Source organism: Carassius gibelio, chromosome A6 (assembly GCF_023724105.1).
Source record: "Carassius gibelio isolate Cgi1373 ecotype wild population from Czech Republic chromosome A6, carGib1.2-hapl.c, whole genome shotgun sequence".
Classification (NCBI taxonomy): domain Eukaryota; kingdom Metazoa; phylum Chordata; class Actinopteri; order Cypriniformes; family Cyprinidae; genus Carassius; species Carassius gibelio.
This window is the reverse complement of record NC_068376.1, coordinates 6,508,649-6,531,437: the sequence shown is the minus strand read 5'-3', so window position 1 is coordinate 6,531,437 and position 22,789 is coordinate 6,508,649. Positions and strand designations below refer to the sequence as shown.

The window sequence follows — 22,789 nt, the reverse complement described above, 5'->3', positions numbered from 1 at the left end:
ATGCAAAATGACAATGCAATATGTAAAATGGCAATGCATTTCTGTATTTACATTTACATTTTCCAATACATTTGTGCAACGTTTGGTGCAAAATGAAAATGAAAATTAAATTACATAATTTTCATTTGCCATTTCCTACACCAGTTTTAATATGTAAAATGAATATTAATTTTAACGCTTTATAAGTTGCAAAATTAAAATTAAAATGTATTACAGAAATGATAAGATATGTCTAACATGTTCAAGCAAAAACTGTGGCAAAATGATCATTTAAATGCTATTTTTCTTAAATGCAGTTATACAAGCAACACGAGTCGGACGAGTCTGAAGATCTGAGCTGAATTGGGTGAAACATTTAAGTTCTAGTCTGTGTCAATTACTCTCATAATAAATAATAATAATAATGTTAACTGTATTTTTCGGTAGAAGTTGCATCAGTCCAAAAATACGTCATGACGAGGAAAAAAACATATATAAATTGCTCTGGACTATAAGTCGCATTACCGTCTACAGCCGCGAGAGGGCGCTCTGAGGTAGGCTACAGGAGCACTGAGCAGCATAGAGCCAATTTTACTATTTTTATTTAGAAATTGAACTATATTCATTTTTACAATTATTTATTAATGTCACACACACACACATACCTAGTGCCTTATGATTTAAAATATGAGAGTGGTAAATGTTACAGACATGGAACTGTTCAGTCTATTATTGATTTTTATTTCCACTTCACTTTTATCCAAAGAGAGAGAACTATTTGCACTGTATTTATCAGTGGGACAATATTCATACAATACTACAACCTAGAAATAATTTGCAGGTCTCGACAGCACAAAGTATGTGCCCAGCTACATCTGATTCAAATATTATGCTAATTAACAGTGAGCGGTGGTTTCAGACATTTCAGTGCTTCACTCGCACTCACTCTTATTCTGCCTGAAAGAATAAAAAGACCGAGCTGAAGGCGGAGCGATTCGACCAATCAGATGAAAGCAGCGTTTCAGCTCCGCCCACAAGTGTGAATGAAATATTGAAGCCATAAACCAAAATGATCAAAACGTACACGGACCATCTGTCTTGTATATGTTTTCTCACTTGTATCCTCTTCTTGAGATTTGAGTCTCTGACCTTCTGTAAGCCCCGCCTTGTTCACGCAGTGATTGACAGGGCGGGAGGGGGCGGAGATGTGATCGGCTCGGAATGCATTTTCAGTGTGCACATTGAATTTTGCTACATTCATTGCGGGACATTGAATGAAAATGCAATCCTAAGTGTCTTGACTGTGAGTGTTAATGCATTTAAGAAAAATAGCATTTAAATGATCATTTTGCCACAGTTTTTGCTTGAACATGTTAGACATATCTAATCATTTCTGTAATACATTTTAATTTTAATTTTGCAACTTATAAAGCGTTAAAATTAATATTTATTTTACATATTAAAACTGGTGTAGGAAATGGCAAATGAAAATTATGTAATTTAATTTTCATTTTCATTTTGCACCAAACGTTGCACAAATGTATTGGAAAATGTAAATGTAAAAACAGAAATGCATTGCCATTTTACATATTGCATTGTCATTTTGCATATTACATCCCAAATTGAATAATGCTACCCATATGCTTCCATACATTTAAACCTTAACCATCTAACGTTAAACAAATCATACTCAAGTGAAAGCTTAGCTAGATTTTAATATCAAAGGAACTGTGCAAGATTACTCCACGATAACTTAACAACTATTTTCTCACGGTTATGCTTTATATAAGGTTCTGAGACTCGTCAGATGTTTAATTGAAATTGTAACACAACTGCACATTATAGTTGTTTAAGATGTGCAGTGACGTTTATAACGCAACGTTAAACAAAACTTACTGCTGCGAGTCAAAAAACTCCAGGACAAATATGACAACATTAAAACAGGTTTTATTGGCGGTTTTCAATAAAAGTTTAGTAAACATCACAGGAATGTGATTTTGACTTGTTCAGAAAGATTCTGTTAATTGTTAATTCTTTTTTAGGATGACCAGTGTAATACTGTATGAACTCAAATAAAGTTCCTCAATTAGTACCTCCTTTGCCTTTTGTTGATAGGATTACATTAGTTACATGTTTTGAAAACAGAACATTGCCAGTAAGCCTACTTTAAATAACTTACAAATATAGTGAGGTACATTTAAAAATTCATACAACTTGTTCAGTTTGCTTAAATTTCAGCAAAAAAGATACACAATTCAAAATTAAAATTTCTTAATATGCAAATATGATTAAAAAAAAACAATTTTACATTTAGTGATTATAAAGTCATTTAGCCTATGTACAAAAATTATCTACCAATCTGTTTATCCTGAATAACAAAATTTCCTCTTTGTGACTGGTCATATGATCACCTTATTTATTTTTATTATTATTATTATTATTTTTGTAGGAAACAGCTGCTTTGTTAGTTATCCACCATAATATCTGAGGTTTTGGTTACTAATCTGATGTCCAAGGTAGTTTGAATGGGTGCTGGACGAGCTCAGGGCACTATTACTCTGGTAGATGTCCAGTACAGGGGCTCTGGCATGGCAACATGCTTTTGACACGTGGGGCAGGTCTGCTTAGTCCATAGCCATTCCTCTATGCACTAACGAGGAGGAGCATGATATTCAGTTACATTCAGCTGTTCAACAACACCTTCTAAACCAGCTTGACAAAGGACTGTATCTCAATACCCCAGTGAACAAAACACAGGGGACAATGGCAAGTATAAAACTCCCTAAGATGGTTATGGAGAGTGAGGAAGAAGTCTTAGGACGGGGTGTCAGACTCAGTCCCTGGAGGGCCGGAGCCCTGCAGAGTTTAGATTCAACCCTAATTAAACACACCTGATCCAACTAATCAAGTCCTCCAGGCTTATCTGAAAACTACATGGTATGTGTGTTGGAGCAGGGTTGGAACACAACTCTGTAGGGCTCCGGCCCTCCAGGAATTGAGTTTGACACCCGTCTTAGAAGAAAACAAAGGCTCGGCAGCAAAAAAAAAATAAAAAAAAAAAAAACAGAATAGATAATAGCTCATCTAAAATGGTCTTGGTTTCTGGATCACTTATATTTGGCAATATTTGATTTTTGAAGATGAATTTGATCATTTACAATATCCTGTTAACTAATTTGAATCTTTACCTCACTGTGGAAGCTGTGGGAACAGTGAAGCTCTCTGATAACTCCTCCCCCTTTGCGTAGGTTGTCCTGGCAGATCAGACACAAACTGTCCGCATCACTCAACAAAACAAACACCACAGTATATCATCCAGCTCAGTTAGTTTCATTACACATTATAGTTGATCAACATTACAAAAATGCAATACAATTTCTCAATTTCCTGTAAACTACCCATTTAAATAAAGTGATAGTTCTCCCCAAAAAAAGAAAAAAAGAACTCCACTGACTGTCATCTAATATTTTATTTTGTGTATATAAATATTGTGTAGATAAATTAATGGCATGGAAGCATGGTTCCATACTGGGGAAAAAACATAAATACAAAACTAAATAAAAAGGGGAAAAAATTGAATTTTTTTATCTCTCACAATTCAGAAGACACAGGATGACAGAAGAATGGCAAGATATAAATGTAGAATTGCTAAATACAAACTTGCCGTTCTGAGAAATAAAGTCAGATATTTGAGTTTATTTTTCACAAACTCTGTTTTTATAAGGTTTTTATTCCATGGTAGAAAAAAATAAATAAACATAATTGCAAGATGTAAACAGGTGTGTTGGAGCAGGTTGGAGCTAAACTCTGCAGGACACCAGCACTCAAGGACCGAGTTTGGACACCCCTGATTGAAACAAAATATTCAAACATACTTGATTAAAAAAAAAAAGCCTGTTGAAAATTAGTTTTTTGTTGATCAGCAGGTTGTTTGCAGCTTGTCTTTAGCTCTGTTCATTTAGTTTTTAGCTTCAGGATATACCGGTACTTCCACTGATACAGCCTCAGATTTCTCTAGCCTTGCCAAAGCATTGTATCATAAAAATAAAATGATCTTATATTCTAAATGCCCTTGTGATTGCATAACCTGTCGTTAATCATTTCACATTTACCAATTAAAAAGCAAAATCATATCACACCAACATTGCGGCTCCTAAACCAAGCTTTTCTCTCCAGAGGCTCGTGCACCTCAGGGATGGCTGGGATGGCATACGGGTGTCTTTCACACAAGCTGCTCTTGGTGTGTGCTCCCTCCTCACCATTGGCAACATGGCTGTAGCGAGAGCACGGCGTTACCTGACCGCTCTGAAGCCAGTGGCTCAGGAAAGCCGGGCTAGGGCTTGTGGTTGCAGCATTCAGACAGCTAGAAAATTATGCATGCATAAAATAAGGAAAAGGCACATACAGTGCCTTAAAAACAGCATAAAAGCATTAGTCAAACGTTTAACTGAAATGTTTAAATAAAAAGCATTAAAGGACATAAATATATTTTGAAGAAATGTTTATTCAAATTTAAACCAATGGACTCCAATGTTGACTTGTTCCCATATTTTGTTCTGCACACTTAATTGGTGTACAAACAATTTTCACTCAGAAATTGCAAGTAAATTTCACAATCAATTACAAAGAAATTGCAAATAACATTAATTTCAACACAAAATTTTAAAGTAGATCTGATATATTATTTTCTTGTGCAATGTACTCCAAAAATCTTTATTTACAATTTAAAAAATGCTTATAGGTTTGCAACCAAACCTGACGATAGAATTTGATCATTTAAAATGATAGAATTTTTGAATGGAGTATCCTTTTGATGGAGGCAGTGTTTGAATTGTAGAACAAGTTTGTGTAAAATTTGATGTTCCATGTTATTCAGTGTGTGAGAATGATACAAAGAGCATTTTAAGTTAACATGGAACACACATGCATAATCTTAAATACTTATTATTGATTTGATTTGACTTCTAAATTATTTTCAAATGTTCCACCTTTATTTCCATTTTTGATGCAGACAACACAAATAGAAACACTAATGTAAAATATGGATTACACAAAAGTGTCCTGCACTGATCTCTGCTTGCTATCACTAAACCGCAAATCAAAGTGAAAACTGAAATGCACATTTTGATTCATAGCCACTTTTCTTCACAGAATGTGACAATTTACAATTAGGAATCCATTTTTGAGAAAACTAGTCTTCATTACTGTAGGGCAAACAGTGTTCATTTCTGAACCACATCATGTTTTTTTTTCTTTTACTGAAAAATACATATTTTTTTTAACAAATCAGTGATATTAAAATAATAAGTTTTAGCTTCAGTCCTGTGAACTAAAACATTCATATACATTGAATTCATATCATTTAGCTCCACAATAATCTGTTTATGAGAGAGGTGGGGACTTGGAAGAGGAGGGAGGGGATTCTCAAAGCTCTCTGGAAGAATCCTGCTCCAGATCTGTTCAGAATGTTCTAAATACTTTGGATACTGCATGTAGTGCACATTACAATATAATGCATTCATGAACAAAAATCATCAAAAGGATATCCAGGTTGGTAACTGTAGTATAAAAATGTTGCCAAAGAAATAGATTTCATTTTTTTTCCTTCAGTTGAGTGAGAATGTCTTAAACACTTTCCAGAATTCTCAAGTTTTTTTTGTTTTTATTTTTATTTTAAAAAGTCACAAAAAAAAAACAGGCATAAAAGTCAAAACATGTTTATTTACCTCATACAACCTACACAAAAACACACAAACTAAATGTGAAAGGCACCAGCAAACTGGATTATCATTTAAGTAGATACTATAAATGTTAAGGACTTTTGAGAGTGCATTCAAAGGGGCATCTAAAATTAGACCCCACAGATACATGTAACTTATAGATGTAACATAGACTGAAAGCCAAGCACAGTGTCAACAATAAATGAAGTCATGACAGGACATTAGATGTAACTTATATTAAGTGTGACTCATTGGACAGGTAATGCTATAATATGTTGAGCCACTTAGTCTTTGATTATATGAACTGTCCTTTCCATTATGTCAAATATACAAGACAAATCGGGAAAGAAATTTAGCTTTATGACATTTCAAAATTTTGATGCAACTATGAAAATTTAAGGAACATTATTTTGAGGCATGTATCAAACAAGAACCTAAATATGGATTGACTGTAGATGGCAGCATTGCACAATTTGTTTTCCCAGTCAAAGTTAAGGGATCATCATAAAAGACTAGAAAAAAATATTATGTGTAAAATTTTAAAACAACAAGGCTTCCACTAAAAATAAACAAGAATGCGCAAGATAAAACTGTGAAAAAGATGCTACAGTTGTATGTAAAGTCATTTATGTTAGATTCATGGGTCAGGTCTCTTTTAAGAGTGTTTGATTGAGTCCAATAACCAGGTTGGTGAATTCATTGCTGAAGGCCCCCACAAAATCTGTACAGATGATGTTAAGACATGATTTACCCGGGCCAGGGCACTGTTGCTTGACCCAATTCAGGAGCAGACTATAAGAGCTCATGGTCATGCTTTGTAATGACTGGAACGGATGAGAAAGAACATACTTGGCATCTTCAGTTAGGTTCAGACCAGCAGCAAAAAACTGACCTGAAAACATATTTGGAGCAATGTGGTAATCATGCTAGAAACATGCTATAAGTGTGTTGAAAAATAATAGCAACATGATGGCAATGTGGTAAATTGGCAGCTTGTTGCTAGCAATTAATGTTTCTAAATCCAAACTTGGTGTCCAAACTTGCAGAGTTTAGTTCCAACCCAAATTAAACACACTTGCACCAGCTAATCAAGGTCTTACTAGGCATACTAGAAAATTCCAAGGCGGTGTGTTGAGGCAAGTTGGAACTAAACTCTGCAGGACATTGGCCCTCCAGTACCGAGTCTGGACTAGAGTTGCTGCTTAGAGTTTTCTTGTCAAAGGCATTATCTTTGACTATCGTCAATACATGATACTATAGTCTATCGGCCTAACCCTAGTCAGGACACCAGTGTAATATACTAAAACATGTTAGATCATACTATAAAGATGCTATAACATGTTTGCAGACTTCTCTGAGAAAAATCTTCAAACTTCAAGCCTTTCAAACTTGTTATAAACTTTTAGACAAGGCACTTGTCAACGAGCCAACATCAAAGTTTGTCATCAAACTTTGTTTTCTATTTATTACCGACCTGGTCTTCCTTCCGCTTTCCGCTCCTCCAGGTAGGATATGACATGGCTTGGATCTGATGTGTTTGCCCACCAATATTCACACTGTGGCCAGAGCTCCTTGTATCCAGAAGCAGCTGGGTCGTCATATGAAAGAATAACCTGATAATTGTGATCCCAACACTGTTGTAGTGAGGGTATGATCTGAAAGAAGAAAAATTGTGGTTACGATTTTACCAAATTAAACCAAAGGCATAAATTACTACATTGTGGAGTCAATTTAACTAAAATAAGGAAATCAATTATTTAAACATGGCCATGAATAAATAAGTCATGGGAACAAAATCTTTTAATGTGTGGTCACACTATTTTTGTCCAGAATGTTGTGTGTAAATTCTGAAATGTATGTAACAGTTACATTTACATTACATTACAAATACAAATGACTTGAAATTAAATTACTTACGTGACTGGGACAAATTTTATTGTCAAATGTGCATATGAGGAATTGAATGAGGTCTTTGTGTTGATCCAGGTTCATGCCATCAAAGGCAGAAAGAGCAATAATGACCACTTCCTTGGTGTGCTGATGTAACCAGTGAGCAACTTCTGTGAGTGCTTCCTTAAAATAACAAACAAAGTTATTCTCCACCTGGAATGAGGAATTAACACTTTTCTAAAAATATGATCAAAAGTACCTTAACTGTCAGAAGAGAGTAGATCCCATGTGCAAAGTAGAAAACTTTATCAGGGTCTTTTAGTTTATGAGCTATTCTTAAATCGAGAAACCGAATGCCTAAATCCAGCTGGTTAGAGATGCTATCTTCCTGGATTAAAAACAAAAATATAAGTCATGTAAAATGGTGTATATTGTCAACATAATTTACCCACACTGCTAATGTCAACTGTTTAGTTACAAACATTCTTCAGATATCCTCTTTGGTCTTCAACAAAAGTCATACTTGGAACAACTAAAGTGTTAATAAACGATGGAACAAACTAACCCTTTCACTGCTGTCATAGCACTAAGGGTGCAATGAAGGCGATTGAGTCTGTTTTTGATGCCATCATTTGTGTTCCACTGAAGTAATAACATTCATACAACGTTTGAACAACACAATATCACATTATTATCGTCTGTAATACCTGTGTTGTCGCCCATTTCATTATACATGGTCGAACGATACAGGGAAGTAAAGTGTCCAACACTTGCAACACCCACGGCGAAGACTTCACTACTGAAGACCGCTCATCTAAACAGTAAGTCATGGTGTCATGACTTCCTGAAAACCGTAAGCGGATGTCGAAATTGTTAAATAGAAGCAATGCATTAATTGCAAGAGGGAATTAAAACGTGCAAATAATCAGACGTTGTTGACGTAACTTACCGGGTATAGCGAGATTCCACAGCGGTATGTCCCAAAAAACAGAGGGCATCTCGGACATCCAGTCCGAACAACAGCTGGAGATGCATAACCTTTCTTCATCCTCCATTTGTTACGTTCTTAAATTGTGAGCAATTAGGCTAAGCTAAAACACTCGTATTACTCACATTAGCAGCATCATCTACAGTATCTACCGCACATCGTCGTGCACTGAAACCAAAAATAACCATTGTTTCCGCGTTTTTCTTTGTCATGCCATGCCAAACAGAAACAGCTTGTTAAATAACGTACAGATGTGCATTGAATGTTTAACATGGTCATTATAGTGGTGAAATATAAATTTGTCAAGAGTTTAGTAGATTTTTAATGATCTCGTGACACTTTTCGTTTCTCGAATCTCGATGAGAACAATGTTAGGGACCGTCTAAAAGTTCGATTTTGTTTCTCGTTTTGTTGAAGAGACCCAAAACAATGCTGGCTCACATGTGCATTTTGATTTATTTATTAAGTAATTGTAATGTGTTTATTTATTTAATATGTTAAATGCTCAAGAATACTTTTTTTTTTGCCATAACCAACACTATATTCGTTATAAACTATGTAGGCTACCACTGTCATCAATTAAACAAATTAAACAAAATGACAGAAATATTCTGAAAGCTCTTCCGGTTCGAAGGACATATTTACTCAAAATACCCTCTCATGGACCACTTTCAGCTTTGTTGAGCTGAATGATATCCTGAGCAAAGCTATTCACTCCCACAAAATCTCCAGCGATGATGTTGACACTTTCTTTGTCAGAGCCTGAATGTTGCTCCTTCACCCAGTCAAGCAATAGAGGGTAGGCAGTCATGGTTTTCTCCTTTAAAGACTTTGTGAGGTACAGGAGCATGTCATTCCCATCAAAAGTCAGGTTGAGACCAGCAACAAACAATCCCTCTATTGACCAAATGGACATAAGAGCATTGATGAGCAAAGGATTTCTTGGAGGATTTTTTTTCAACCAATCAGAATTTTTTTAAGTAAATGTAAGGTATTTTAAGTAGGGCTGTCAAGCAATTAACCGTGTCCAAAATACAAGTTTTTTTTTATATAATATGTGCATGTGTACTGTGTATATTTATTATGTATATATAAATATACACAAACATACATAAATATATATATATATGTAGAATATTTACATGTGTATATATGTGTTTATATTAATATATAATTTATTTTTTCTGTTTATCAATATGCACTGGCTACCAATAGCTGCTCACATAAAATTCAAGTCATTAATGTTTGCCTACAAAATCTCCACTGGCTCTGCACCCATTTACCTAAATTCATTACTTCAGACTTATGTGCCCTCTTAGAAGGTTGAGTTCTGCAAGTGAACGTCGCTTGATTGTTTCATCCCAAAGAAGCACAAAATCACTTTTACAGACTTTTAAATTAAATGTTCCCTCCTGGTGGAATGACTTCCCAAACTCAATCCTTAATCCTTACCCAACTTCAAGGATCGGCTAAAAACATATTTTCCATCGTTATTTGACCTTCTAACTCTAGCACTCTCTATTCTAATTCTATTCTTTAAAAAAAAAAACGTGCCCCTTTTAGACTTGCACTCTATTCATTTAGGCCTACTAATTGCTTGTTTTTCTTAAAAAAAATAAAACAAAACTACCTTCTCTGATCTTTTTGTATTCTATCTGTTGGTTTTCTTTTTTTTTTTATTATATAATTAACAAAAGCAAAAATAAAAAAGGCCTTTAACACTAACTTAGTCTATTTTTTTCTATTCTATTTGTTTTCTTTTATTATATAATAAAAAATAGAAAAACCTTGTGACGTGTACTGCATTGAACTAACCGAGACTTGTCATAGCATAGCACTTGCATATCATTGCTCTCTTGTTGATTTTATTGCTTCCATTGTCCTCATTTGGATAAAAGTGTCTGCTAAATGACTAAATGTAAATATATTATACATAAATATTTTATATATGGACAAAGCATGTTTTTCTTAAATATATACATGCATGTGTGTGTATTTATATATATTATATATATATATATATATATATATATATATATATATATATATATATATATATATATATACATAATAAATATAAACAGTACACACGCATATATTATGTAAACAAAAACATTTATTTTGGATGCGATTAATAGTGATTAATTATTTGACAGCACTAATTTTAAGCTGTTGGCATCTCTCAGCTCACCTGGTCTTCCCTTTTGTTTCTGGATGTTGAGATATGAAATGACCTCCTTGGGGTCTGAATTATCAGCCCACCAGTATGCGATTCCAGGCCACAAAACAGGGTCGTCGACACTTCTGTTCTCATAAGAGAGGATGACCTGGTAGCCACTTTCCCAGCAGTCCTTGAGTGAGGGCTTCACATAAATTGGAAGAAAAGAAAAACATTTGAATGGTTATTAAACCATTGTTGGAAGCGTTTGTATGTTTGAATTATTATTAGTATGAATGAATTATTTCCCTCAGTTTTTGAGGATATGGCTTTGAGGTCATGGTTAAGGATATGTACCACTTGAGGCTTAGGACAGAGTTTTGTTTTAAAGTGCTCTTTGAGGAAGTTGGTCAGGCCGGTGTGTTGATCGGCTGACATTTCTTTGAAATGTGAGAAAGCAAGGATGACAACCTCCTTAGTATGCTGTCCTAACCATTTCTCCAGTTCTGTCATTCCCTCCTGTGGTGATTCAAAGTTATTAAGGTTAGCTGTCATTGAAGTTTTTCCATTAAAGCTTATGAATGCAATTAAGGTACAAAGAAACACATGAAAATGAATCAGGGCAACAACCTTCACAGTCATTGTTGTGTATAGTCCATGATAGAAGAATAAATCACTAGAGTCAGGCTTTCCAGCAACCCTCAGATCAAAGTATCGAATACCGGCATCAAGCTGCTCAGAGATGTTTTTTTCCTGGAAAATCATATGAAAAAATTAACATCATGAAAACATCACAGCATTTACTGTGAGATTACTGTATTTGAATTTGTACGTTACCTGCGCAGTACCCCATTTTTTGACAATGGGCCTTAAGAAAGTGCTGAACATCTTGTCCAAGGCCTTTATTTTTTTAGGTTCCAGTACTGAAGAGCCCATATCCAAGCTGTATGCCATAGCATCGTGGCTCCCTAAAAGAAGTGTTCGTTCTGTTTCAGTTTTTGGTTCTATACAAGTCACATAGCATCCTGTGTTCACTTCATGTCTGATATATAATGTAAGTTTCTATGTGTTTGATTTTGATATGTATATAGTGAATGACAAACGGCAGACTGAAGTCAGTTCATATGTCTAAATGCTAATTAATTAATATTAGCAAAAAGTAGGAAGCTGTTATTAATATCTGAAAGCTTTATATAATAGTCTGACAGCTGTTGTTAATATTTACATTACTTACCAGGAATAGCAAGTTGGCTCAATGGAATTTTTGTCAATTTCTCATTTAGGTTAGCCATCCAGTCAGCTAGACTCTCCGTTTCAGCCGTTTTCTTGTTCTTGTCCCATTCTTCAGTGGTGCAAATGCCTAGGAGGTAAAAAGAAGAAGATGTTATGTGGTTTACAGCTATCTAAGCAGATGGTCTAGGTAAGTATTATCACATCATACCATACATATTTGTGTCCTGTTTGTGTTTGACAATCACAGCATTCTGATTTCACGGTTTTTATAGTTTAGACAACACCCTCTGGTTGGGTCATTATGAACCGCTCATCCATATTCAAGTTTTCTTTCGGTTCCTCTAGATCGTAAGGCCTGTGTAAGGCTCTTAAGAAGAGAGAGGTCAATACATTCGGCTCAACATAAAACACAGCCTGTCTATTGCCATTTTCCAGCAAATAATCCCAATAATTTCTCAGTAAAGTTTAGATTGTTTTTTTTATTTTTATAAATAATATCTTTTATTCAGTAGGGGTGCATTTAATTGTAAAAACTGCAACAAATTCGAATAAAAGCTAATCATCGGTAATCCTGAAAAAAGTATGTTTCCACAAACATGTCATGTTTTCAACATTGATAATAATAAGAAACAAATCAAAATTAGAATGATTTCTGAAGGGTCATGTTGTATCGAAGACTTGAATAATGGAAGCTGAAAATTCATATTAGCCAATAAATGCTGTTTTAAAATACAAATTAGTAATTGTAATAGCATTACTACTGAAGATAAGACTCAAGTCCTAGAGTTTCAGTTTTCCCCATTTAAAAAAAAAATAAATGGAATTTCTTTATAAAGTCACCCTTTCTTGCCCCAATAAAAGTGATCTCTTTATTAAATCTAAAATTTTCTACCCTTAACAAACAATTCTTTGACAATTTGTAGTTTTCGCTAACACAGCTAATTCACTTCCTTTGGCAGGGGTTATTTTAAACTGTTTGCAAACGTTGCCATTTTGGAGCACTGATAAACAAACTCAAGACTGTACTTGTTCATAGGAATGAAATGCAGGTGAATATGCAAAAGAACCCCATTTATAAATTTACACCAAAGCACAATGATCATTTCTGTTATTATTTGGTAAATGCAATGAACTGCAATGAAATACACATCATCAAAAAATATTAAATGTCTTTATTTGCATCTGTTCTTTATTGCTTGTCTTATTATGTGGTACAGTTTGTGTCACTGTTTGAGTGAAGGAATTATATTATTATATTATGTGGTTGAGCTTGTTTTAATATTTTTTCCCCTAAACCTCTCATTTAAACCCTTGAAAAAAAGTCTATAATTCCAGAAATCATTTAAAAGTGAGACTTCTTTCTTATTTCAGCTCATGTTGAAAGATTCAATAATACAGCAAACAAAACTTCAACCTTTGCACCACAACCTGTAGGTTTACTTAGTATCCTTAAAAGTCAACATGAAACGGACCCTATTCACCCCTCATAATGCATGGTCTGAAATGACCTTTCAGATGACATCACTAATCCCTCTTTCTTTTCCGCGTCTTCCAACCAACCACCGTTTTGGACATTATTTTTTACAATTTTTTACAATCCAATCAGTTCCAGTAAAATCAAGTCCCACTCTACATTTTCCCACTGAATAGAGTTTTACTGTGAAGTACAGGTCACAGGTATAAAATAGGTTGTGAACGGTGTACCAAGTTAATTAATAAAAATCTTTATTCACAAACATAATTTCATAATTTTTTAAATCATTGTCGTCTGACTTACTTCATAAGCACAGCCAAACATCACATTTGTCGTTAATATGCATTACAAGTTACCAAAATTCCATAATTACCTAAAAATCTCCAAATATTTAACATTTGAAATAATTTTCAGTCACACTTTGTGTAGTTAACGTATACAGGATTAAAATGCATGAAATTATTTCACAATTTTTCATTTAGTCATTTAGACAAACTGCTTTTAATGTCATATATTCTGGAAATCACCTGAAATGAGGATGTGATCTGAAATGAGGTAAGCTTTCAGTATCTAATATTATATGTATCACTGATTGGAACACTGTTGTTGTATCGTGACTGCAAAATGGTCACAAAGTTTACATCATCACTTTTTCCTGGGTTTTCATCCGGTGTATGAATATGGTGGGATGCCCTTCACTCCTAAACCAGACACCTGAGGAAAGAATAGAGCAAATAATGTGTCAGAGGTCATGTCATGCTAAAATGAGCAAGATATGAAATAACAAGATGTCTACCTTAAATGTGCAGCCAGCTTCAGGTTGCTTGGCCAGTGCATCTGCATCCAGGTCGATACACGCTGAGGTGACATAGAGATCACTGTAGTCCTTCCCTCCAAAACAGCATGAAGTGGTTTTCGAAGCTGGTAGTTTCACTGTCTGCAGTCGTGTGCCTGAGAGGGGAAGTTCATTAACTACTGACATTATCGGGTTTTTTTTTTCATTTAGTAAAAATATAAATGCATTGTTACGATGGCAAATTATTACTCCAGTCTTCAGTGTCACGTGATCCATCAGAAATCATTCTAATATGCTGATTTGGTGCAAATTATTTGTATTATTCTCAATGTAAAACAGTTATGATGCTTACTTTTTGTGGGGAGACAGATACTGTATATGAAATTTATTTTTATGAACATTTAAATAGAATGTTTGATGGCCAATTATGGAAACAACAGTGTGAAGATTTTTTGATTTCCCTGGAGACACTCATATTTTCATCAACATAAGTTATATTGTCATACCGCAAATATGAGTTTTGAAAATTACAACAAATTTCTCATTTCACCATTAGTATTCGTATGTAATTTCTTTGTTTGTCTATGCTGCTCTTTTATAAACTCACACACCTGTTTGTGGGTCGATACGCAGCACTCTTCCTGCATCGAAGCAGGCGACCCACAGTTTGCCCTCGGTGTCTATGCACATACCGTCTGGTATGCATTCATCTTTCTCCATCTTGTAAACCATTCTGCGGTTAGCTTAAACACAAGTAAATATATACACAGGTTAACCCAAACCACACAAGCTTAATTAATACATCGAGACCACACCTCCAATGCAAAACAAACCCACATAGCCCTCCAGTCTGGATGTCATAATCAAAGGCCTCCACCATGAATGCCAGGCTGTCGATGTAGTAGAAGATGCGGTGATCAAGTGACCATTCCAAACCATTGGAAAGGTGCACTTTATCCAACTGCTTGACGACAGAGTGGTCAGGAAGGAGGCTGTACAGCGCCCCATCAGTCACGTCAGGCTTGATGTCCAAACCCATGGTACCTGCACAAAGTAAAGGAGCAGTGTGAATGGCAAACTTTTATTATCGGCTTCTGTAAGCTAGAAAGAGAAAGAGAAAGTAATCAAACCAAAATGCAGAATTACAACTGTCTCAAGAGAACGCTCAAAAGTTTTCAGTTTTCTAATACTTTACATTAGTAGAGTGAAAATGTGCTTATGAAAATGTGATTTCTCTCACACAGTACCTGCAAAAAACCTGCCAGCTGGATCCACTTTTCCATCATTGAAGCGGGTGTTTGGTTTTTCCATTTTATCGACAGGGGCAACAGATTTAATGGAACGCTTTGCCCAATCAACAAATGCAAACCGTGTTCCCTCTGCGATGACGTAACCACCTGCCTGACGTGGTACCACAGAGCCTACAAGATTTTCTGTGCAGAGGCAAGAAATGAAATTTGAATTAATAGATTTGTGTTATTTTCACTTGAATCAATGTTTAATGCAAAAAAATTGCAAGCTCAAAACATTGACTACATGACTTTTATTGTAGCGATGGACTGTTAATTTGCTTGCATTTTCCTTGAAAGGCACAAAAAATGCAGGCCACACTGAACTTACTGTATGCTTACCTGTGGCAATACTGTCTATTTTGTTGGTCAGCGAGTTCCAACGGCTGACCCGTTTACCCCTAATATCAACGTACAACAAAGAGGAGTCCTTCTCCTCCCAAACTGGACTCTCACCGATCTGGTTCTTTTGTTTGATAACACATTCCACTTTTATGGACGACATGACCTGACCTGAAACACACAAGTATAGTTCATGTAATTGGATGATGTCCTGAAACAACATTTACCTTAGAAACGAATTGCAAACATGATCTGTGGCCGGTTGCATTAGACTAATCTTAAAAGTTAAACACCTAATGTTTTTTTTTTTTTCTGCAAGACTGATCATACATTTCAGTCAGTTTTATAAAAACATGGATTGATCTAATCTGAATCTAAAAAGACAGACTGATAACCATTAGCTAGTTAGGTCAAACTAGTTCTTAAGACACAGTCTTAATAATATGCAACTGGCCTGTTGTCTGCCATTGGTCGAGCAAAAATTTAACCCCACATTAAACTCATGCCATCGATTGAGACAAACATGCTGCCCTGACACTGATAGTTCCACTATTACTATTTAACGTTAAATTGTGATAATTGGATATTATAAAAAAACCTTTAATATGGATAAACAATACAGCATCTTAAATTTATTCATGAACTATGAATGAGTGTGTGACAGGTGACTCTAATACATTGTAAGTAACAAATTGTTGTGCTATTTCCTTTTACAATATAAACGTCATTTTTTTTTAACTATGATAAGAATTTGTTAAATGAGGCATATATTATTAATCTCTTGACTATACTTGTCTTAAGTTTCATATTCATTGTTGTAAATTCAATAATCAGAATCCTCTTTTTTATTGTAGAAAATTTCATAGGCATTTGTTGGCATCCTGGTACTCTCCTGAACACATGGACGAAATTGTTAAATAAAGTCATTATTTTATTTTTGTAAGTAGGCCTACTCTCGTAGCTTCATAACATTATGGTTGAACCACTGGACTATTTTACCAATGTCCTTACTACCATTTTGGGCCTTGAGTAAAGGGTCAGAAAGCTCTCGGATTTCATCAAAAATATCTTCATTTGTGTCCCTGAAGATGAACAAAGGTTTGGAACAACATGAGAGTGATAATTAATGCGTATAATTAATAATTAATGCAATTTTTGGCTGTACTATGCCTTTGAGGACAGTATAAACAAAAAAGCTGTAAAAACTGTGCTCTTAATTAGTATAGTAAAATAGCAAGGCCTTTCATTTTATTCAATTTTTTTCACTTATTATTATTTTATTTTTTTTGTGGTTTTATATATACAAATATAATTAATATTTGTTTTCTATATTTTTCTATTTAAATAAAAAGAAAAGAAAAATCCATTTAAAAATGATCATGCAGAATGTCTGTTACAGGTGAGTCATCGCTCAATCAAAATTTGTCTACAAACGACAAACCTGTCATTAGAAATGCACTGAAAATTCATTATCACAAACTGATTCTATACTGGTTTTAAAACAAACCACGACTGCGAACATAACGATTTGTTAGGCAGATGCCGTTACAACGTTTCATTTTCTAGACAACACAAATTTACACAAACAAAACAAACTGCACAATTTGTGCAAAGTCTTCTGGAAAGGCTGCATTAAAAAAATCATGTGATATAAAGTCATTCAGCGCTGTGAAAATAATTTGTTGGACATCATATTTCCTACAAACCAACACTTTTCTATTGTCGTACCTTAACTTATATCCTCTTTTCCTCTGGTCACTGTTCTTGCAAAAATCTCCTACTCTGCAAAGTTCCGTCTGTAAATGTGATAGAGCTCCCTCTGCGGTCTCACGTATAAATACACCCCAAAATTTGGACAAAAGTGCAGAAGAGAGGAGTTTGACCCCAGTCAATCAATACTTACTTAGTCATGAGAGAAAAGCGTGATTGTGGTAGAAACATCACAGACAAAAAAATTATGTATGTGCACAAATCGGATTCAACACATTTTGTTATCCAATAATGGGCAGATCATGTTTAGATAACACAGACATATGATCAAAGATAGTATGATTCTACAAAAAAGACACAATGGTTCATAATGCAATTATAGGTACAAAGGTTTTTATGGTTTACAGTGAAGTGCAAGAAGGGAACTACTTTGAGCTATCTGACAGACAGGAAAAACATAAGCTGACGTGCCATTTTTCTTGCTGTCCGCCTTTTTCTCCACCCTATAATTTTCCTTCACTGTGCAGAATTTTCATGAAAATGTTCCATTATATCAGGATGGGCAGCAAATGCTTTTGAGCAAAGCAGGGCAGAAGTGTACAGGCTCACTTTTTGGCAACAGTGGCTTTAGCGCGGTTGAGGCGTTTCATCAGAAGATGATCGGTGGTGGCTGAACAGCGTGACAGAACAGTACTGATCTCTGAATCATTACGCCTCTCGATAGCAGCCTCTGCGGCACCTTCCATATCCCTGTGTTAGAGTAATATTTATTGGGGTTCTTTGTCTTAATCATTAACAGTAATGTTTACTTCTGTTCAAAACTTTGAGGTCAGAAAAAAAAGTCATTTAAGCTCTGCAAGGCTGTGTTTCTTCAATAAAAAATATAGTAAAAACAGCAATATTGTAAAATATTATAACACTTTAAATTACCTTTTCTATTTTAATGTATTATAAAATGCAGTTTATTCCTGTGATGGCAAAGCTGAATTCTCAGCAGCCATTACTACAGTCTTTAGTGTCACGTATACTTTTTGGAACAAGCTCTTACCCTACTGCAAGGTGAGCTTTGACTTTCTGCTCCGGTGTGACTTTTGACATGTATTTCCTGGCTTCATATTTGTTATGGTGTTTAATGCACACCTCAACAAATGGCTGTAATCAGAAAAAGACGATTATAAATAATTTGTAACTATAATTCTAAGAATAATAATAAACAATAATTCAGATCATTAGGACATCAGTTACCAGATAGCCAATAGGAGACTTTTTGCTTTTGGAAAATTTCTCCAGCTCTTCCCAGTCCTCCTTCTCAGCCAGAGCCTTTAACTTCAGCCACCAGAACCTGATAACGAGAAAAAACTTCACTCATGACACTATCCATCCATTCATTTTCTATACCACTTATACTCGGCAGGGTCCTGGGTCCTGTGTTTCTTCACATTATATTATTCTTTATTTAGAAACATACCCTATAAATGTACAGATATCAGCCACTACATTATAACCATCGACTGGGTCATTCAGTGTCAAAGCAACCAAATTTCAGAAACTTCCCCAATTTTTGATTTTGCCAATATTTTTCAGAAGAAAGTATGTTCATATGTAATGTGTTGAAAGCCAAGATATTAAATATGTCACAGATTTATATTTACGGAGTAATCCACTCTTCTAATTGTGTAAAATTGGTCAAATGACTTCTGAAAGTTGGCAGCATCATTATATTATTTTCACACAGAGATCGGTAGGTCTGTTAGAAAAATCTTTTGACTTCAGCAACCTTTGTTGCATTATACGTTTTAGATTTTGAGTGCTAACAAACTTTCCTTTCAGTACTTTAATTTTTGAGGCTCTATATGTTTAAATTCCAGCAATATTGGAATCTCAATATGATTTCAGGAGTAAATTGTTGAATTGTACACATTTTCAATGGTCAAAAACCAAATGTGGTCACTTTGCATTCAGCTGATTCTTTTTTCTTTTAAAGAGGAAGGTCTGACGTTGAAACTAAAATAGTGTATCTTGTTTTTCCTATATCAGATTAACTGTGTAGAGCATACCTGTTTGAGTGCCATAAATATTCTTTTTCCAAAGTTTGAGTGCTTCTAACTCAGTAAGCATTAATATATTGATGCCCCCCCCCCCCCAATTTAATCTGCAGCTACACTGGGCATGTGAATGTCAGAACTGGACCATGATGCAATGCTAGAAGTTTGCCTGGTCTGATCTATCACATTTTCTTTAAGACCAGGTGGTTGGCCACTAGCACATGTAGCACCTACTTAAAGATTAAAGGCAATGGTTTTTCCTTGATGGCAGAGAATGTTCTTGTGATTCTTGACACTGCCAGTGGGACATGAATTAAATGTTGCTCAAGGTATATTCTTTTATAAAAACCAAATAAAGAAACTATAAATCATGTGGGTAAAACTATACATAGAAGGCACACCTCTCGTCGGGCATCCTGAAGTCTTTGTAAAGTTGTTCAAGTGTGTTTATGCAGCCCCACAGACAGCAGGATGGTCATAGTGTCATGAAGGGAGAATCCCACAAGCTGCTCACCCTTCTCTTCCTCTACCTTCCTCTGAAACCGCAGCAGACGCATTTCATCTTCTGTTGTCTGAGAGAGGAGAACAATAAGAATTCCTTTAGATTATTCACAGATGTGATAATGCTGTGGCTACATAGGCAGTGAACTCTGACGCAGGCTTCTAATCTGCCTGCAGCAGAAGAGCCTGCGGTCTTCACCTTGGCAGAAAATTCATTCTTGGCTTTGTAGTACTCGTCCACAGCACTTTGTAAATGAGCGATCAGAGTTTCCAGTCTCTGTAATTACACACATATGCACATTATATTTATTTTCTTACCAAAGCAACTAGCAAAATCATGTTACTAAAAATAACAGAAAAGTATTAAGAAAAGAAAGTGGAAGGCAAAGATGTCATGCCTTCAAACCCCACCCATTGGTGAAAATGGAGCCACCATAATTTGTTGAACCTTTATAGGACTTCTGTCAGGGGGAAGAACTGAGTGTGGGAAAGTGGAATGCCAACAGTATAATCTCGGACTGCATTCAACACCCGCAGGTCTCTACACATGCTGACAAATTGCTCTGGAGGAAAATTACTCAAAAAGCACTTCCCAAATGAGGATGCCTGCCGAGAGAACAATCGAGCAAGAAAGAATATACTGTATAAACCCATGTTTATTTTCATTCCTTCTGTAAATGAAAAGTCTCTCTTACTGCAACATTCAGCCTGTGTGGCTCACCCTCAAGAGTGTTTTCTGTGTCTCAGGGTCATGTTCATGTCCGGCGGCCTCCACACACTGCCTCACAGCCTCGCTCAGCAAACTCTGCTCAGTTATTATTTAATAACTAGTTGTCAATTCTAGAGCTGCTCGATTTTGAGACAAAATCGAATTGCTATAAAAGTGGCAATTTATGATGTCATAAAAAAATTGTTTTGCCAAAATGTACGTTTATTTATATATCAATAGAACAACAAAAAAAATCATAATATTATTATGACTATTTATTAAAATGTAAATATTAAAATTGCTAAATAAAAACAAAATAAGAAACATCACTATTTTAACTTCACTGTAAAATCAAAATATTTTTTTAAACAATTTTATTTCACAGTAAAAATATAAAATTACAATGCCAATTTTTATGTTAATATCTTAATCTTAATATTTTGTTTTGTTAAATCATCTAACCTTTATTTTGAAAAAAAAAATAAAAGAAAAAAAAAACCATTAAGTCTCTTCAGTTTATAAGCGATTCTCAGTACAAGTATGGGAGGATGGTTGGGGCATTTTGCATTTCCAAATGCATGTTATAAGCAACACAAACTCTATACAACAGATGCATAGATGAGTTAATGTGGACACAGCAAATGCCGGAGGATCACAAGCAACTACTATATAAGAACACAGTGCCACGCATATTCATTCAACTAAATGGCCTTTGTGATTTGATAATCGCACTAAGCCATATCGCAATTTCACATTTATTTTGATTAATCGGGCAGCCCTGCTGTGCAGCTGTGTGTTCTTACTGGAAAGCTGGTCAGAGGCAGTCCTGAGGAAGAGAAGATCTCTGGCACTGGGAGAGCGTCGGTTATGTGCCTTCAGGAGAGCTGATAGAGAAAGAAGTATCATCGGCTTTGAACTCCACAAAACTGTACTCTGATATAATCTTACGCAACAACATTATTAAACAAAATTACCAATGAGACCCCCATATGGAGCTGCAGCAACCAGACAGTCTCTCAGACCATCTTTCAGATTCCAGCCCATCTCATACAATTCAATCTTTCTGTTTCAAGAAAAAAGAACGGCGATTATAAAGTTGGTACAAGCATAACCATTCCTAGTATGACTGCTCTGCCTTACAGCATACTGTAAAAATCAGGTTAATACCTTAATACCCTAGATAGACATAACCTATGCTTTCCTCAATGGACCCAGCAATTCTGTTCTGTACTCTATAGACGACATTTGTTTTTAGCAAATTTCTCAGATCTTACACGTCACAGTCTAAATGTACTTTGGAAATGGAAATCTTGGTGTTTTTAAGGATATGTTTAGGGTATGGCAATGTGGCAACATTCTTGGTTTTTAAAATCAGCTGGTATAACATGACAAGAACATTTGAAAAGTGGAGCAGCAGGTATATTGTTTCGTAATTATCAATATAATAATGTGATTATATTTTTGTGTTGCTCCTTACAAAGAAATGGTTTTGGAAAATGTCAGAGCAGACAAAATAAACCAGCCGGTGTACAGTATTCCATTTCCTATGCAACAAGTTAAAGGGTTAGTTCACCCAAAAAGGAAAATTATGTCATAAATGACTCACCCTCATGTCATTCCAAACCAGTAAAACTGAATCGTTTGAAACGATTTGCATCTCCAATACGCATTAATCCACAAATGACTTATGCTGTTAACTTTTTTAATGTGGCTGACACTCCCTCCGAGTTCAAACAAACCAATATCACAGAGTAATTCATTTACTCAAACAGTACACTGACTGAACTGCTGTGAAGAGAGAACTGAAGATGACGACCAGATAATGAACGAAAGATTGACTCCTTCTCAAGTCAAGAACTCAGTTTTTGGATCACCAGTACACTGAGTTTACTGAATCAAACTGTCCGTAAGAACCAGTTCGCGGAAAAGAACCAAACTTCCCATCACTACTGGTG

The 22,789-nt window shown here is 35.2% G+C and overlaps 3 protein-coding genes and 1 pseudogene across 3 annotated transcripts; all 4 read right to left on the bottom strand.

Moving 5' to 3' along the window:
* Positions 1-5,680: 5,680 nt before the first annotated feature.
* On the bottom strand, positions 5,681-8,865 carry LOC128016151 (PI-PLC X domain-containing protein 1). Its single transcript, XM_052600585.1, has 6 exons — positions 8,539-8,865; positions 8,297-8,433; positions 7,849-7,977; positions 7,617-7,772; positions 7,174-7,354; positions 5,681-6,591 (listed from the first exon to the last, which is right to left on the bottom strand). Exons 1-6 carry the CDS (start codon positions 8,642-8,644, stop codon positions 6,344-6,346), a joined length of 957 nt encoding a protein of 318 aa, XP_052456545.1. The 5' UTR covers positions 8,645-8,865; the 3' UTR covers positions 5,681-6,343.
* A 192-nt stretch (positions 8,866-9,057) lies between these two features.
* Positions 9,058-12,278, bottom strand: LOC128016150 (PI-PLC X domain-containing protein 1). The gene is made up of 7 exons (XM_052600584.1): positions 12,177-12,278; positions 11,970-12,095; positions 11,573-11,703; positions 11,366-11,488; positions 11,093-11,254; positions 10,769-10,940; positions 9,058-9,474 (listed from the first exon to the last, which is right to left on the bottom strand). Exons 1-7 carry the CDS (start codon positions 12,181-12,183, stop codon positions 9,236-9,238), a joined length of 960 nt encoding a protein of 319 aa, XP_052456544.1. The 5' UTR covers positions 12,184-12,278; the 3' UTR covers positions 9,058-9,235.
* A 1,398-nt stretch (positions 12,279-13,676) lies between these two features.
* LOC128016152 (regucalcin) lies at positions 13,677-17,740 on the bottom strand. The gene is made up of 7 exons (XM_052600586.1): positions 17,598-17,740; positions 15,870-16,040; positions 15,486-15,671; positions 15,076-15,282; positions 14,850-14,981; positions 14,239-14,393; positions 13,677-14,156 (listed from the first exon to the last, which is right to left on the bottom strand). The coding sequence occupies exons 2-7, from the start codon at positions 16,030-16,032 to the stop codon at positions 14,106-14,108; spliced, it is 894 nt and encodes a 297-aa protein (XP_052456546.1). The 5' UTR covers positions 16,033-16,040; positions 17,598-17,740; the 3' UTR covers positions 13,677-14,105.
* A 124-nt stretch (positions 17,741-17,864) lies between these two features.
* LOC128015081 (vacuolar protein sorting-associated protein 16 homolog) overlaps positions 17,865-22,789 on the bottom strand; it is a 30,480-nt pseudogene continuing 25,555 nt past the window's right edge.

Bases quoted from the DNA above. Each gene is read 5' to 3' on its own strand.
- LOC128016151 (XM_052600585.1), bottom strand. From the start codon at position 8,644: ATGGAGGATGAAGAAAGGTTATGCATCTCCAGCTGTTGTTCGGACTGG. The intron at 8,434-8,538 runs GTAAGTTACGTC...TACGGTTTTCAG, and splicing joins GTGGAATCTCGCTATACCCG to GAAGTCATGACACCATGACT. The intron at 7,978-8,296 runs GTATTACAGACG...TTTTTAATCCAG, and splicing joins TGAAATGGGCGACAACACAG to GAAGATAGCATCTCTAACCA.
- LOC128016150 (XM_052600584.1), bottom strand. The intron at 11,255-11,365 runs GTTGTTGCCCTG...GAATCACCACAG, and splicing joins ACACAACAATGACTGTGAAG to GAGGGAATGACAGAACTGGA. The intron at 9,475-10,768 runs GTGAGCTGAGAG...TTTGGTCAATAG, and splicing joins GAAACAAAAGGGAAGACCAG to AGGGATTGTTTGTTGCTGGT.
- LOC128016152 (XM_052600586.1), bottom strand. From the start codon at position 16,032: ATGTCGTCCATAAAAGTGGAATGTGTTATCAAACAAAAGAACCAGATC. The intron at 14,982-15,075 runs GTGGGTTTGTTT...CTTGTGTTTAAG, and splicing joins CATCCAGACTGGAGGGCTAT to CTAACCGCAGAATGGTTTAC. The intron at 14,157-14,238 runs GTAGACATCTTG...TTCTTTCCTCAG, and splicing joins AAGCTGGCTGCACATTTAAG to GTGTCTGGTTTAGGAGTGAA.